The sequence below is a fragment of the Orcinus orca genome, chromosome 14 (assembly GCF_937001465.1).
Source record: "Orcinus orca chromosome 14, mOrcOrc1.1, whole genome shotgun sequence".
NCBI classification, from domain to species: Eukaryota; Metazoa; Chordata; class Mammalia; order Artiodactyla; family Delphinidae; genus Orcinus; species Orcinus orca.
The window spans coordinates 64,582,269-64,599,402 of NC_064572.1; the positions used below are offsets into that span (position 1 = coordinate 64,582,269).

Sequence of the window (17,134 nt, forward strand, 5' to 3'; positions counted from 1 at the left end):
TGTTACACTATATATCCTTTTAGCTTATTTATTTTATACATAGTAGTTTGTACCTCTTAATACCCTACCCCTATCTTGCCTCTCCCTCGTTCCCTCTCCCAACTGGTAACCACTAATTTGTTCTCTATATCTGAGGCTGTTTTTTTTTTTTAAACTACTTTTTAAAAATATTTATTTATTTATTTATTTTTGGCTGTGTTGGGTCTCCGTTGCTGAGCGCGGGCTTTCTCTAGTTGCAGAGAGCGGGGGCTACTCTTCGTTGCGGTGCATGGGCTTCTCATTGCAGTGGCTTCTCATTGCAGAGCACGGGCTCTAGGTGCGCAGGTTTCAGTAGTTGTGGCACACGGGCTCAGTAGTTGTGACTCGTGTGCTCTAGAGCACAGGCTCAGTAGTTGTGGTGCATGGGCTTAGTTGCTCCACAGCATTTGGGATATTCCTGGGCCAGGGCTCAAACCCGTGTCCCCTGCATTGGCAGGCGGATTCTTAACCACTGCACCACCAAGGAAGTCCTGTTTCTTTTTTCTCATATGCACTAGTTTGTTTTATTTTTTAGATTCCACATAGAAATGAAATCATACAGTATTTGTCTTTCTCTGTCGGACTTATTTCACTTAGCATAATACCTTCCAAGTCCATCCATGTTGCTGCAAATGGCAAAATTTTATTCTTTTTTATGGCTGAGTAGTATTCCATTGTGTATGTGTGCATACACACACACACACACACACACACACATATATATGCTCACATGTTCTTTTTTTAAATATTTATTTATTTGGCTATGCTGGGTCTTAGTTGTGCCACGCGGGATCTTCATTGTGGTGTGTGGGATCTTTTAGTTGAGGCATGTGGGATCTTTTAGTTGCAGTGTGCAGGATCTAGTTCCCTGACCAGGGATCGAACCTGTGCCCCCTACTCCTATTGGGAGCACGGAGTCTTAGCCACTGGACTGCCAGGGAAATCCCTAGGCTCACTTGTTCTTTATCCATTCATCTTTTGATGGACACAGGTTGCTTCCATATCTTGGCAATTGTAAATAATGCTGCTATGAACAATGGGGTGCATGTATCTTTTCAAACAGTGTTTTCATTTTTTTTTCAGATAAATACCCAGGAGTGGAATTGCTGGGTCATATGCTAGTTCTATTTTTAATTAATTAATTAATTTATTTATTTATTTTTGGCTGTGTTGGGTCTTCATGCAGTGTGCGGGCTTCTCACTGTGGTGGCTTCTCTTTTGCAGAGCACGGGCGCTAGACACACGGGCTTCAGTGGTTGCAGCATGCAGGTTCAGTGGTTGTTGCATGCGGGCTCTAGCGTGCGCAGGCTTCAGTAGTTGTGGCGCGTGGGCTCAGTAGTTCTGGCTCGCGGGCTCTAGAGCACAGGCTTAGTAGTTGTGGCGCATGGGCTTAGTTGCTCCGCGGCATGTGGGATTTTCCCGGATCAGGGATCGAACCGGTGTCGCCTGCATTGGCAAGCGGATTCTTAAGCACTGCTCCACCAGGGACATCCGGTAGTTCTATTTTTAGTTTTTTTTTTGCGGTACGCGGGCCTCTCACTGTTGTGGCCTCTCCGTTGCGGAGCAACAGGCTCCGGACGCGCAGGCTCAGCGGCCATGGCTCACGGGCCCAGCAGCTCTGCTGCATGTGGGATCTTCCCGGACCGGGGCACGAACCCGTGTCCCATGCATCGGCAGGCGGACTCTCAACCACTGCACCACCAGGGAAGCCCTATTTTTAGTTTTTTTGAGAAAACTCCATACTGCTTTCCATAGTGGCTGCACCAATTTATATTCCCACCAACAGGCAATCTTGTTTTTGAAGTCCCTTTTACCCCATATAGTGTATGGCCTGACAAGTTTAAGTGAATGTGTGAAGAGTTTTGAAAATGGAAATTTGGGGGACCCTCTCTGCAACTAAGAAAGCCCTGGGAAAAAGTGCCCCGGTGAAGGGGCCCGAGGAGGAGTTGTTAGGTAGGAGGAGAACATGGCAGAACCTAGATCACAGAGGTCAGAAGCCAAGGGAGGAAAGAACGTCAGGGAGAGTTTTTGTATGTCTCTCTCCCACGATCCAGAGACTCCGGTATGACTCAAGGCAATCTTCAATTGCACCCCATGTCCCCTCCCAGTTATCTCTGTGCTTGACAACTGGGAAGGGAAATCAGAGATAATCACAAGGCCCAGCCCTGGTGCTGACAAAAAAGGGTAACTGGTTCCATTGTCTATAAAATCAGAGGGCTGAGGGAACTCAGAGTGGGGTATTCAGTGCCACACAGCAGCCAAAGTCTTTCCTATAAGGTCACATCCAGTTCCAGCCCCTTGGCAGCTCTCCACATTCTCCTGTTCCCCCACGGGATACCCAGGGAGGGCTAAGTAAAGGCTCAGTGTTGCTTTGAAATAAAGGCACATGCTGGCCAGAGATGGAACGGCAGAGGGACTCCTTTAGTCAATTTATGGAGGCCCTAGTGTACCAGACTCTATGCTGAATGCTGGTTTCCTGCCCTTCCTGCCCTCTATTCTCACAGCCAGTAAAGCATAGATGGGGGTAAGGGGTAAGGATGGGAGAGAAATGGTAATCTTCCTTCTAGTCATGAGGGCTTTCTGGAGCATGAGGGGTTTCATCAATTGCTTGAAGTCTAGAAAAGAGGTGATGTGTGTGTGGCCAAGAGGAGACCTAGGAGGTAAGAAGAGGGTCTGAAAAGGCAGGACTGGGGAGGAGGAAAGTGAGACAGACTGGTGGGAAATGAACGCTGGGGACAAGGTTCATGGGGCCTCTGGGGCTCCCCAGGAACTGGTTGAACAGACTCTAGCACCTGGACACCTGGGCTCTTGTATTGGACTGTTTGCTCTGGGTGGGCCCTTGCCAGGTTGTCAGGAAGGAGGCAGAGGATGATATTCCTGTTGACAACAGAACTCTTACACCCCTATTTCTCATTTAATGCCCACAAAATCCCTCTAAGGAGTAAAACAGAGGCTCACAAAAAGAGCATCCCCGAAAAAGAAGTGGTGGAGCTAGGGAACTGAGTCCCAGGTCCCCCAGAAGCCAAAAGCCACACTCATGGCCCCATATCCCAGGGTAGGGAAACAGCAAGTCTGGAGTCTGTGCTGTCTAATTGCCTAGAAATCTAAGTAGGCTTACAGGCCTGTTGGGAGAAGACGTGGGACATCCTTACCAGACTAGACTGAGCAAAACAAAACTTGACTTTCAGGGTCTGGGCAGGGGTAGGAAGAGGGAAGACTCCTGTTCTGAGAGTCAGAAAGTCTGGGTTCCAACTTGTCTGGGCCTCTTGCTTGCTGTGTGAAAGTCACTGAATCTCTCCCAACCTCAGTTTCCTCATCTGTAAAATGGGGATAATAGCACCTACCTCCCAGGGATGACTATGTGAGGACTCAACAAGATAATGCATGTAGAGTGCTTAACACAGCACAGGGCACACTGTAAGAGCTCCGTAGCCTTATATTTTACTATTACTATTAATAGGAGGTTGGGACTTCCCTGGTGGCGTAGTGGATAAGACTCTGAGCTCCCAAGGCAGGGGGCCTGGGTTTGATCCCTGGTCCCGGAACTAGATCCCACATGCATGCCGCAACTAAGAGCTCGCATGCCACAACTAAGGAGCCCACGTGCCGCAACTAACACCTGGTGCAACCAAAAAAAAAAGAAAAGAAACAAGAAAATAATAATAAGAAGAGGTTGGGCTGCTTGGTTGCTTTCGCAGGGCCTGGTGCCTGTGGCCTGAACCCTGGTGCCCACAGCTCAAGCTGGGCCTGTCCACTCTTGACAAGCTCACAATCCAGCATCAGGGAGTCCCAGGTCGTGCCACTGTCATCTTCATATCTGTCTCAGCTGTGCATCCAGTCACATCACAAGGCTTGAAGGAAGGTGCTGAGCTCTCTTCATTTTCCGAATTACTAGTAGGGGTGGGGGACTTACCCGGAGGTCTAGTGGTTAAGACTCCTGGCTTCCACTGCAGTGGGTGCAGATTCGATCCCTGGTGGGTTAATTAAGATCCCACCAGCCGCACGACAGGCAAAAAAAGAGGACGGGGGAGAGGATGGGAAGCTCTCAGAAAAAACCTTGTTGCTTTGAACTGAAATGACATTAAGCCTTCGTGGAAGTGAGAGGGAGGGGGTGAACCGGCCAGGAATACAGACAATCTGCCCGTTTTTTGCTGGCGCCCACGACCTCTTTTTGGTCCCTAAGGGCAAGCGCCCGTAACAAATATGGCGGCGGCATCCTCGGGCGCGAGCACCTGCCGAAGCAGCGGTCCCGGACCACGCGGAGCCAATCGCTGGGCAGGAGCGGAAGAAGGGGCTGGAGAAGCTGCTGGAGGCCTGCGCGCAGGCGCACTGGCTGGCACCTGGCTCCGGGCTGCCGCGGGATTAGGCTTCGCCTGCCACAATTTCGGTGAGGGGCTGGCCCGCGGCCGGGGCTTGGGGGCAGGAGCGGGCCGGACTGGGGGCCAGTTGGTCACAAAGGACACACCCGAAGGGTACAGGAATGCTGTCTGCTCTGGGAGTCCTGGGGGCTGTCTGTGGGAGTTCCTGAAGTGATCTGGGTGTAGGTTGAGAGAGTGCCTCGGGGCAGGGTGGGAGAAGCTTGGGCTCAAGGGGTGAGGATGGAATTCTTGCAGAGGGACTCCCTGGGGTCGCGTGATGCTTCAGGCCGGGATCCATTTCATTAACATAATGGCTTTTAACCCTGGTGGCGTTGTAGAACCAATTGGGGAGCTTTAAAAGAACACCGATGCTGGGCCCCATCCTTAGAAATTACGATTTAATTGGTCAGGGGTGAGGCTTGGGCTTTCGTGGTATTGAGCAGCTCCTCAGGTGATTTTAATGTGCCGACAGGCTGGAGAACCACCACATGGTTCAGTGCCAGCTATTGAGTAAGGAACTCCTGGGTGGTTCCCAGACTCCTCTGTGGCTCGCGAGGGGTGCATGGTCCTGAGGTGAAGTTGCTGATCCTCCAGTGCTGCTGCGGAGCAGGGAGGGAAAGGGAGAAGGTCCCTCCCCCAGTAGGGTGAAGTTCGTTTCCAGCCTGAGGAGGAGGATGGGCCCATTAGTCACTGCATGGAAAGTGGGCACCCCTCCAGGGTTGGGCGTCCCCAACAGCCCTGCCAGGGCTGGTCCTGCCGTGGGGAGACTGAGCAGGGAGACAAAGGGGGTGTGAAACAAGAAACACAGAGACAATTCAGAGGTCACCTGCTTGTTGAAAAAAGGACACACCTAATATTTGCGCAGGGTGTAATACCTTTCATATTCATTTAATACTCCCGGGACAGGCAGGGAATGGAATTTTCTCCCGCTTTGCAGATGTAGGAATAAACTCAGAGAGCTAGTTAGTGATAAGGTTCAAACTTGACCCAGGGCTCCCAACTCCAAATTATGCTTATTTTAGTAGATTTTTTTCCTCCATACTAATAGCTTCTCATACAGTCTCTAGTCCTCTGAAAGGAATCAGAAGCTAACACCCACCCTCTTTCTGAAGCCCCTCACCCCAGGGGCCCAGTCTGTCATTCTTGGTTTCCTCTACCAAATTCATCAGCCCCCTACTCAGCACAGGCTGAACACCATCTGGGCCCGTGCTCCTTGCAGGCCGTCCTCTTCTGACCCCCCCTTGTGCCTTGATTTTTCTCTCAAACTCGCCTACCACAGGAAGGGGCCTGATTACCAGCATATTCCCCTGCTCCTACCCTGATCTGTTACAAGTGAGCCCAAGGAAATGCCAGTTTCTGAGCACATTTCTGTCGGTGCTCTGGGCTTCCTAGACATAGTTTAATCCTCCCTGAATTCCTATAAAAATAGGCACTGTTACTCCCATTTTATAGGTGAGGAAACCAAGGTTCAGACAAGCTCAGACCTTGCCTGCAGTTACAGTTAGTAGAAAGTTCAGTTGAGATGTAAACCCAGGCCCTTCTGATGGCAAAAGTCATACGTTTTCCATCTCACCGCACTTTGAGGTTTTCTTCTACTGTTGCCCCAGCTGCTGGAGGCTGGGGACCTTGCCTGTAGGGTCCACCTTCTCCAGTAACCAGGGCAGGCCACTGGACATCTGGGTAGGGGTGCCAGGAGGTTTCACTCCCTTTGGACAAAGGCTTTCAAGGTGAGGGAGGGGAGTTCTGAAAGGCTCTGGGGAATCACAGGAGGTGACCTGGGTTAAGGATAGCAGCAGAGGTGTACATGGTGCTTTACAGCCCCAAAGCACCTTTAGATTAGCCCACCCCACCCTTGTGTGGTAGGTATGGAGGGTCTGGGAGGCTCGTTAGCAGTAATCTCTGAAGTTTGGGTGCTCGCTGCACTTCCTGTGCTCATTGCGTTAGAGTATTTTCTCATGGACTGCTAACCCTAGCCTTAGGAAGGTTGGCCCCATCGTGCAGATCAGGAAACAGGCATGGAGAGGTTTAGCAAATTGCTTCAGGTCACACGGGTAGGAAATGGTGGAGTTGGGACTTTGGAGACCTCCAGTTGTGTCTTCTTTCCACTATGTTACTTGGAAAGTGCCAAGGAAACTTAAAGGGTGATGGATATGTTCCTGATCTCAATTGTGGTGACAGTTTCACAGGCATACCTATGCCAAAACTGATCAGACTGTACATTTTGAAAATGTGCAAATTATTATTATTGGGGGGGCGGGAGGTCTTTTTTTTTCTTTTTTTCTTTTGGCCATGCTGTGCAGCTTGCAGGATCTCAGTTCCCCAACCAGGGATTGAACCCAGGCCATGGCAGTGACAGCCCAGAATCCTAACCACTAGGCCACCAGGGGACTCCCCAATATGCAGATTATTATATGTCAGTTGTACCTCAATAAAGCTGTGAAAAAAAAAAGTATTTCCCACCAAATGTTTCTTCAGGGGCTCAAAGCCCCCAGGGAGAGGCCACCTGGATATCCTCCGGCTCTGGGACAAGGTGGCATCATTATGGCCTGGGAGAGATTCTCACAGACTTAGCGGCTGCTTTCAGGTAGTTTTGGCCACTCCTCCTTCTCTCATTGCTCCACCACTAGGCGTGGGCTGGCACAAGGTTGGCACAGGGGATGGGGGGCTGCATACCGATCTCTTGAGTGAATTGCCACTCAGCTTCCATTGAGCCTGAGAGAGACTCCCATGAGATACCATCCTTATTCTCCCTGCAGAGCCTCTTTCTTACCCGTCACTCTTATAGCAAGAGTGGCTGAGTCCAGAGAGGGAGAGAGAGGGCGAAGACACAGGCCCTGCGCTGGAGAACCCCACAGTCAGGCTGGAGTGCGGGCAGGTGGGAGAGTGCTGTGCAGGGGCAGGAGGCACCAGTGAGGGCCGAGGAGTTGGAGAAGGTCTTCTTGACATGGTGCTGGCTCCTGAGGGATGGGTGAGATGGAGATGAAGACATGGGCAGGGTGCTTCTGGTAGGAGGCACCATCAAGAACAAAGGCCTGGGGGCTTCCCTGGTGGTGCAGTGGTTAAGAATCTGCCTGCCAATGCAAGGGAGATGGGTTCGAGCCCTGGTCCGGGAAGATCCCACATGCCGCAGAGCAACTAAGCCTGTGTGCCACAACTACTGAGCCTGCGCTCTAGAGCCCACGAGCCACAACTACTGAGCCCTCGTGCCACAACTACTGAAGCCCTCGTGCCTAGAGCCCGTGCTCCGCAACAAGAGAAGCCACCACGATGAGAAGCCCACACACCACAATGAAGAGTAGCCCCCGCTCGCCGCAACCAGAGAAAACCTGTGCGCAGCAACGAAGACCCAATGCAGCCAAAAATGGATAAATAAATAAATTTATTAAAAAAAAAAAAAAAGAACAAAGGCCTGGCCAGAGGAGACAGTGGCTTGAAGATCCATGGGAGTCTGGGCTGGTCTGGCGGGGAGAGGCCAGACTACAGAGGCCCTTGAAGGCTGGGCAGGGAAGGGGAGCCATGGTTGCTCATGGGGCAAGAACAGGGCCTGGGGAGTCACCACATTTGGACTGGGGCTGAAGTCGGTCCTCCAGGGCCTGACTCTGATGGGGAAACAGAAGTTTCTGTTCTGCATGTGTGCGTGCAAGCATGCGGACATGTAAATGAAGCCCATGGGTAGGCTTGGGTCACGAGGACTCAAAGAGAAAGCCTCTGAGGAAGTGTATAAGTTTTAGGGCTGCCACAAACTGAGTGGCTTAAGGCAACCTCCCAGTTCCTGTAGGGTAGAAATCCAACATCAAGGCATCAGCAGGGTCATGTGCCCTCTGGAGGGAGGCTCTAGGAAAGAATCCTTCCTTGCCTCTTCCTAGCTCCTGGTGGTTGCCTGCAGTCCTTAGTGTTCTTTGGCTTGTAGATGCGTCACTCAAATTTCTGCCTGCATCTTCAGGTGGCTGTCTTCCCTTTGTGTGTGTCTGTCTCTGTGTCCAAATTTCCCTCTCCTTTTAAGGATACCAGTCATTGGATTAGGGCCCACCCTAACTCAGTATGATCTCATCTGAACTTGGTTACATCTGCAAAGATCCTATTTCCAAATAAGGTTGCACTCACAGATACTGGGGGTTAGGACTTGAACTTATCTCTTTGGGGCACATTCAACTCAGAACAGGGAGTTTGAGAGAAGGAAGCCCCCATAGCTTCCCTCTGGGGGTCAGACACATGAGATTATTTTTCTGAAAAGAGAACAACAGCTTTGAATCTAAAGAGACAGATAGACTTAATGCCTGGCTGCTTAAAGTGTGGTCATGGACCAGCAGCATTGGTGCCACCTGGGAGCCTGTTAGAAATGCAGAATCTCAGATTCTTCCCCACGCCTATGGAGGCAAAATCTGCATTTTAACAAAGTCCCCTGGTGACTTGGAAGCACATTATAGTATGAGAAGCGCTGCTTTAATAAAAATCTGACTTTTATTTGCTTTTCCATCCATGGTCAGTCTAGCCTGCTGGTCTCTGTACACGAGTCGGCCTGGTTGGGAGCAGGCACTCGTGCTGTCCTTTGTTCTCTCTCTCTTTTTTTTTTTTTTTTTTTTTGCGGTACACGGGCCTCTCACTGTTGTGGCTTCTTCCCGTTGCGGAGCACAGGCTCCGGACACGCAGGCCTAGCGGCCATGGCTTACGGGCCCAGCCGCTCCGCAGCATGTGGGATCTTCCTGGACCGGGGCACGAACCCGCGTCCTCTGCATCGGCAGGCGGACTCCCAACCACTGTGCCACCAGGGAAGCCCTGTTCTCTCTTTTCATGTAACATGTTCTTCAGTTTCCCTCCCCTGTGTTGAGGTTGCCCACGTACTTGGCCTTTCTGGAGAGCATCGGGCTTGTTGAGCCAGTCCCTTTGTTGTGTTCCTGGGCTGTGTCCAGCTTTTGGCTGTTTATAAATGTTGCTGCCATGAACAGCTCTGTACTTGTTCCCTTGGGGTTAGTTCCTTGAGGTGGAATTTCCGGAATCAAAGTGCGTGAGCAGTTGTGGACTCTTATCATATCTTATAACTTGTATATCCCTATGGAAACTGCCATCACAGCAGGTTTCTCCATTCTACCCAGCAGTCTATAGGAACCCAATTTGGGAGGTCAAGTGGCAGAAAAGGCTTTGGAGCCAGACAGGTCAGGGTTCAAATCTGCTACTTTTTTGCTGTGCGACACTGGGCAAATTACTTAACATCTCTGAGCTTGGGGTTGCTCTCCTATAATATTGTAATAGTGCTGTAAACTTTGTAGGGATTTTATAAAGATGATAATGAGATCACTAACGTCCATTTATTGAGCACTTTCTGTGAGTTACCTCATTTAATCCTTACACTCCTCTGAGTAGCCATGATCATCCACTTTTCCTTTTTACAGAAGAGAAAACTGAGGCTGGGGTTAAGTAGCTTGCCCGAGGTGCCACTGTAGGCACAGTGTGTGCCCAAGCCCAGGGTTGTCATGTCTGGACCGTTAAGGTTGAGTAAAGTATGGATGAAAGAAGATACTGAGCACAGCACGCTAGCACGCGACCTGGCTCAGCACTTGCTGGCTGGCTGCCTTCTCTTCCCACGCCTTTATCAGTTTCCTTGGGTTACTCTCCAGTAGTGGTATCTAGTCCAGCATTGTTTTAGCTGGACATCATTGACGATTCCCCAGTTTTGTTTTATGTACAGACTTTCTCCCAGTGAGATGACTCAGAGGTCTGGGGTTAGATCAGCTGGCTCTGATCCCTGCAGCTAACTGGCTTCTTCTTCCTCAGGGACAAGGATGGCCAGACTGCCCGTGGCCATGAGCGCTCCTCAGTACTCCTGGGGCTGAGGCTGCGCTGGCCGCCATGGGGCTGGGTGGGCCCTGGGCCTGGCTGCTGGGCCTGCCCACGGCCATGGTCTATGGCTCCCTGGCCCTCTTCATCTCTGTCCTGCACAACGTGTTCCTGCTTTACTACGTGGACACCTTTGTCTCAGTGTACAAGATCAACAAAGCTGCCTTCTGGGTCGGAGAGGTAGGCCAGAGCTGGGGCAGCTAGCCAGGGTGGGAGCCAGGCAGATGGCAGGGCTGGATCCTGCCCAGCCAGGAGCTTGGGGCAAGCCGGGTTGCCCACCGAGATTCAGCAAGAAAAGCTGGAGCTGGAGGCCTTGATGACTCCTCAGTGAGGATTACGCCAGCTCTCCTGGCCTCTGTCTTGTGAGCCAGGCACTGTTCTATGTATGCACATTTATAATATATTCACATATATTTATCAGCTGGGACCTGGATGGGTGGGAGTTTGATGGGACAGTCGCTATGGGTTATAACAGAGGGACTGACCTGAGCAAAGGTTTGCAGGAAGGAAAGCTGGGGTCATCTCTGAGAGGTGGCGAGCAGGCTGGGAGGGAGAAAGCCCCGGAGAGGAGACTGCCTGGAGCCCACCTGCCCGTTTCCCCTCTGCCCACAGACGGTGTTTCTCCTCTGGAACAGCCTCAATGACCCCCTGTTCGGCTGGCTGAGTGACCGTCAGTTCCTCAGCTCCCAGCCCCGGTTTGTTTCCCGAGGATGGCTCAGAACTGGTTCTGTCCCACCTACTCCCCCCCCCCCCCCAGAGCTGGAGGACCCCTGCCTGTGTTTGGGGTGGGGAAGAAAGGGAGACCATTTCCAGCTGTTGTGCAGGCTTCCTCCTTTCCCATGGTCAGGCAGACTCTGTCCAGTGTGAAGAAGTGGCCTTGGCTGGCTGCGGCCTTGCTCAGCTCGGGGAGAAATTTACCCCCGCTTGGCTTACCAGGCCCTCAGGACGGGGCTCCGTGCAGCAAACACTCTGCTGCTTCTGGCACATTTCTTTAGCCCATCCCTGCTCGGGCCCATCACTGCCCCCAAGCTTGAGAAATGGGTATTCCACCACCCTTTGGCCATCAGCCCTGGCAGGCTGGTAAGAGAGCAGAGGGGAGAGTGTACCCACTGGTGAGTTGTGCTTCCTAAATCAGGGGTTGAACTCAGGGCTCAGTGGGACCACCCTGGTGTGAGTCCCATGCTCTGGGCCTCTGTTGTTCCCTCCTCTGGGCCCCGGGCAGGGGGAACTGGGGCCTGCCAAGGCTGTAGGGGCATCTCCCAACAGCACCCCTCTCCCTGGCAGGTCAGGCGCCAGGCTCTCCTCGAGGGCCGTGGTGCTGGCACGGGTGCGGGCGCTGGGCTGGCATGGGCCGCTGCTGGCGCTGTCGTTCCTGGCGTTCTGGGTGCCCTGGGCCCCAGCTGGCCTGCAGTTCTTGCTGTGCCTGTGCCTCTATGATGGCTTCCTGACGCTCGTGGACCTGCACCATCATGCCTTGCTGGCCGACCTGGCCCTCTCAGCCCACGACCGCACCCACCTCAACTTCTACTGCTCCCTCTTCAGTGCGGCTGGCTCCCTGTCTGTCTTTGCCTCCTACGCCTTCTGGAACAAAGAAGACTTCTCTTCCTTCCGCGCCTTCTGCCTGGCACTGGCCGCTGGCTCTGGGCTGGGCTTTGTGGGGGCCACACGGCTGCTGAGGTGGCGGGTGGAGGCGGCCAGCAGGGAACCGGGGTGCCCAACCCTGGCTGTGGATGGCGGGTAAGTGGCCAGCTCCGGCTCTCCAGGGTCCCGCCAGCACTCTGCTGGGTGTGACTGCCATGCTGGGGCCCCTGGCTGGTGGATGGCTGCCGGGTGGGGGATGGCTGTGGCCCAGCCTAGGCCGTTCTTGACTCCCCTCTGCCCCGTAGCCTGTGTGAAGAAGAAGAGCTGCTTCTTGGCGGCGAGGAGACGGGCAGCATCACCTTGGGCCAGTACCTTCGGCAGCTGGCCCGCCACCGGAACTTCCTGTGGTTCGTGGGCATGGACCTGGTGCAGGTACGGGAGCAGTGCCTCCGTCCAGGATGGCTACGAATGCCTCACTCAAGGGGACAGGCTCCTCAGAAGCTGGGAGATCAGTTCTGGCCTCGCCTGAGAATGGCTGGGCCATTCAATGGCAGGAGCACAAGTTGGGTTGTTAGATACCTGGATTCTAGCAGCATCTGAGCTCCTAGCTCTCTGCGTCATCTTAGGCTTGTCTCAGTCTCTCGGGGCAGCCATGTCCTCACCTGCAAAGCGAGAATATGAAAAAGAGGTGCCCCTTTGGAGACTTTTAAAACACCACATGCCATACCTAAAACATATGTAGTATATAAGCCAACCACATTTAGAAATAGATTGTTTTTGTGTCATTTAGCTTGTTTTAGCATTGATAGGTTTTATAAGAGAAAAAGCTTTTAATTGTTCTAATGACAATTTTGTCATTCCTTCTAACTTTTAGCAAACTTGATGAGCATAGGAAGTTGGTTTCAGGTTTTGTTGTTGTTTTTTGCGGTATGCGGGTCTCTCACTGCTGTGGCCTCTCCAGTTGTGGAGCACAGGCTCCGTACATGCAGGCTCAGCGGCCATGGCTCATGGCCCCAGCCGCTCTGCGGCATGTGGGATCTTCCCGGACCGGGGCACGAACCCGTGTCCCCTGTATCGGCAGGCAGACTCCCAACCACTGCGCCACCAGGGAAGCCCTGGTTTCAGGTTTTGTTCTGGCATGTTCCACGCCGAGGGACACGGGGGTGGAGGCCGCTCTTGCTCCTGCTGCCCCACCTGCTGGCTTCTGCCCTCTTCCTGGCCTCCTCACTGTCCCTGTTGGTTGCAGGTCTTTCACTGCCACTTCAACAGCAACTTCTTCCCCCTCTTCCTGGAGCATCTGTTGTCAGACCACATCTCCCTCTCCACTGGCTCCTTCCTGTTGGGTGAGTGGGTGCCTCGGGCAGGCCGGAAGGACAAAGGCTTGCACCCCAGAACCCCTAGCCCGGCTGTAGGCACAGCCGCCTCCCCAGCTGGGGCCCAGGTGGCAGAGGGCAGAATCCGTGCTGGGGTTGCACCTCCAGCCCCCAGCTCTGTTTTCCAGAGGGAGGGAGGGAGCCTCTGTGGGTTTGAGTGGGTAGGGCTGCCCTCATGGTGGTCCTCTGGGTGGCGGTGACACCCAGAGGTTAAGTGGTACAGTGGCTGGTTCACAGGGAGGACTACTGTCCTGACAGGCCTGGGTGTGTGTCTTGACCGTGCTTATTCACTGTGTGGCCTTGGGTGTGTTTTATTTCATCTCTTTGGGCCTCCACTTCTCTGTAAAGTAGGAATGATAATAGTACTTACCTTAAAGCGTCGTGAGGACTAAATAAAAGGGTGTGAAGCTCTTAGCACGGAGCCTGAACCTCGTTAGTGCAGGATCAGTGCAAACTCTGATTCCGATGGCCAACCGTGAGCAGTTGTGGAGGTTGTGGCCGTGCCCCCTGACGAGGCCGTACCCCCTTCCCCAGGCATCTCCTATGTCGCTCCGCATCTCAACAATCTCTACTTCCTGCCCCTGTGCCGGCGCTGGGGCGTCTACGCTGTGGTGCGCGGGCTCTTCCTGCTCAAGCTGGGCCTGAGCCTGCTCATGCTGTGCGCTGGCCCTGACCGCCCTGGCCTGCTCTGCCTCTTCATTGCCAGGTATGCCCTGCCCTCCTTCGTCCCCACACCTCTGTCCCACCCCTTCATTTTTGTCTGCTCTCTCTCCGCCGGCAGCAACCGTGTCTTCACTGAGGGCACCTGTAAGCTGTTGACCTTGGTGGTCACTGACCTGGTGGACGAGGACCTGGTGCTGAACCACCGCAAGCAGGCGGCCTCAGCACTTCTCTTTGGCATGGTGGCCTTGGTGACCAAGCCAGGCCAGACCTTCGCCCCGCTGCTGGGCACCTGGCTGCTGTGCTTCTACACAGGTGAGAGCCCAGGGGCTGGCACGGGGCTCTGGAGCCTCCAGGGAGCACAGCTTACCTGGTGTACCAGCTGATCAGCCTGGGATCTGGGTCCATTGAGGGAGAGAATGGCAACCAGCCAACAGAGGCTGGGTCTGGGCCGCCCCCGGCTGCCACCCCTCCTCTGCCTCTCTGCATGTGGGTAGAGGAACTGGGTTACACTCTTTCATTCATTCATTCAACAAATATGTATGGAATACCTTCTCTGCCAGGTGCTGCTCTAGGTGCCTCTAGGGAGGGAGATAACAAAATAAGACAGACAAGGTCTTTGCCATCGTGGAGCTTATATTCTAGTCAGGGGGTGGGGGTAGGGTCGGCAATAAACAGCCAAACAGGTAGTGATAAGTGCGTTGGTAAAAACTAGCCATTGTGACTGAGAAGCTGCTTAGTGTGGTCCGGGAAGGTCTCTCTGAGGAGGTGACACCCAGGATGTGAACTGAATGGCGAGGATTTGGTCTACAGAGATCTCAGCAAATCCCAGACAGAGAGAACTGGAAGTGGGCCCAAGTTATCAAGAGTGGTTTGGCAGACTTCCCTGGTGGTGCAGTGGTTAAGAATCCATCTGCCAATGCAGGGGACCCGGGTTCGAGCCCTGGTCCGGGAAGATCCCACATGCCACGGAGCAACTAAGCCTACGTGCCACAACTGCTGAGCCTGCGCTCTAGAGCCACGAGTCACAACTACAGAGCCTGTGTGCCACAACTACTAAAGCCGGCGCACCTAGAGCCCATGCTCTGCAAAAAGAGAAGCCACCGCAGTGAGAAGCCTGTGCACCGAAACGAAGAGTAGCCCTGGCTCGCCACAACTAGAGAAAGCCCGCACACAACAACGAAGACCCAATGCAGCCAAAAATAAATAAAGAAATAAATTTATAAAAAAGAATGGTTTGGAGATGAGGCTGGAAAAGTGAAGAGGGCTCTGTAGATCTGGGCAGGGTGTGAATTTCATTCTCAGTGCAGCTATTGGGTGGCTTTTAAGTAGGGGAGTGGCCTCGTCTGATTTACATGCTTTAAAGTTCGCTCTGACTGCTGCACGGAGGATGGGCTGTAGGGAGGCTGTGGCACAGGCGATGGAGGCTTGGAGCAGGTGGGGCCGGGGGCTGAAAAGAAGTGTTTGTTTTGGGCTGTGTTTTGGAGTTGGGGGAAGTGAAGGATTGGCTGTTGGGGAGTGGTGAAATTAACTGAGGAATCTAGGAAGACTTCGAGGTTATTGGGGGGATGGCGGTACCATTCCCCAAGAAGAGAAGAACAGGGGAGAAGCAAGTCTGGGGGAGGAATCAAGAGCTGCCATTTGGACATGTGCCCGTGGCGTGTGAGATGCGGCACTGTGGACTGTGGAGGAGACCAGGGCTGACCTGTTCTTTCTGCGGACTCTCTCATCCTAGGTCATGATCTCTTCCAGCAGCCCGCACTGACGCCTGTGGGGAGTGCCCAGCCCTGGCCAGAGCCCCCGGCTCCACCCCCACCACAGGCCCCGACGCTCCGCCAGGGCTGCTTCTACCTGCTGGTGCTGGTTCCCCTCACCTGTGCTCTGCTGCAGCTGTTCACCTGGTCCCAGTTCACGCTGTATGGGAGACGCCTGCATGCGGTCAAAGCCCAGCGTCAGAACCTGTCACGGGCCCAAACCCTGGACATTAAGATGGTGTGAGGGGAGCGGCAAGGCCACCCTGCTGAGGACACTACCTGCAGCCCTGGGCAGCCAGTCTCTTTCGCCTTCCTGGGGTGCAGCCTGGAGGACAGATGGCGGAGTGGGAGCGCCTGGGGCTGCGCAGGGAGCGTCACTGAGGTCTAAGTTCCTGCTTGGCTGTCGGGCTCAGCTTGGGCAAGGGTTGGGGCGTTTGTGCTCAGGGACCCGCTTCCTCCTATGCGGCAGGAGGAAGAAGAGGATCACGAAGGGAGGGGGCCCGCCCTGTGGTCACGTGGGGTTGCTGTGGGCACAGAGGCCTATCCCCCTTCCTGGCTGGGGCTGGCGCCCTATGTGGGCTCGGAAACCACTTTGGCCTAGTCAGAGGAAACTGAGTCCCACCTCCCCTTGCGGTGGCTTCTCTCAGAACTCTCTGCCTCAGCTGTGCGTGGAGTAGCGCGCCCTAGCTGCTGCAGGGCGCCCGCGTCCCCAGCTGGCCTCTCAGCAATGTTCATTTCATCACAGACTGATCGAAGTCGGTCATTTCTATTCCCACTCCTGAGGTCTGTGCTGTGTGTGGGAGTGGTGGGTTGGGGAACAGGATTCCTTACTTAATAAGAGCAGCCTGAGAGCATTTTCAGAGATGAGTGGGGGGCCACCCACATCAGTCACTGGGGTAGCAGGGAGAGCCTGCAGGCCCGTGGCCGCATGGGCCCTTGGGAGCAAAACAGCTTTCAGGCCTGCGTTCGTAGCCCCAGTGCGTTTCCCACGTACCACGGCTGGACGTGGTGGGCAAGGAGGAGTGGCCACTTCTAGGCTAGAGGTCCTTAACCTTGGAGTCACTGGGGAGCTTGCAAAGATGCTGGTGTCTGAGTTGTTCCCCAAGATTCTGGTTTCATGGGTCTGGGTACCGCCTGGCACTGGGGTTTCGGAAAGCTCTGTGGTGATTTTCCCGTGCAGCTGGGACTGAGAACCTCTGCTTGAGGTCAGCGTTTCTCGGCCTCGACACCGCAGACACTTGGGGCTGGGCTGTTCTTCGTTGTGGGTGTTTAGCAGCATCCCTGGCCTCTGCCTACTAGATGTCAGTAGCATCTCCCTCCAGTTGTGACGACCAAACATCTCCAGGCATTGCCAAGTGTGTCCTAAGGGGCAAAACTGACTTTGATTGGGAACCACTGCTCTAGGCCAATGGTTATTTGAGGGTGTGCACAGCGGTTAAGAATGTAGGCCCTAGGGCTATATTGCCTGGGTTCAAATTCTAGCTAACAAAGGGCAGAGCTTTGGGAAATTATATAAGGAATAACAAACATACTTACACTTTGTACGGTTGTTGGG

General features: G+C 53.6%; 1 protein-coding gene across 9 annotated transcripts in view; it reads left to right on the plus strand.

Annotated features, from left to right (window-relative positions):
• MFSD13A (major facilitator superfamily domain containing 13A) overlaps positions 1 to 17,121 on the plus strand; it is a 21,792-nt gene extending 4,671 nt beyond the window's left edge. For 3 of the 9 annotated variants that reach the window (XM_033425869.2, XM_033425866.2, XM_033425867.2), the window contains exons 3-9: positions 10,149 to 10,391; positions 10,824 to 10,906; positions 11,496 to 11,948; positions 12,098 to 12,224; positions 13,039 to 13,135; positions 13,700 to 14,140; positions 15,561 to 17,121. In XM_033425869.2, the coding sequence (XP_033281760.1) occupies positions 10,224 to 10,391; positions 10,824 to 10,906; positions 11,496 to 11,948; positions 12,098 to 12,224; positions 13,039 to 13,135; positions 13,700 to 14,140; positions 15,561 to 15,823 (1,632 nt within the window). In that variant the 5' untranslated portion in view covers positions 10,149 to 10,223 and the 3' untranslated portion in view covers positions 15,824 to 17,121. The other 6 variants (XM_049696834.1, XM_033425873.2, XM_033425870.2 and 3 more) reach the window with 5 other exon arrangements.
• The last annotated feature ends 13 nt before the right edge of the window (positions 17,122 to 17,134 follow it).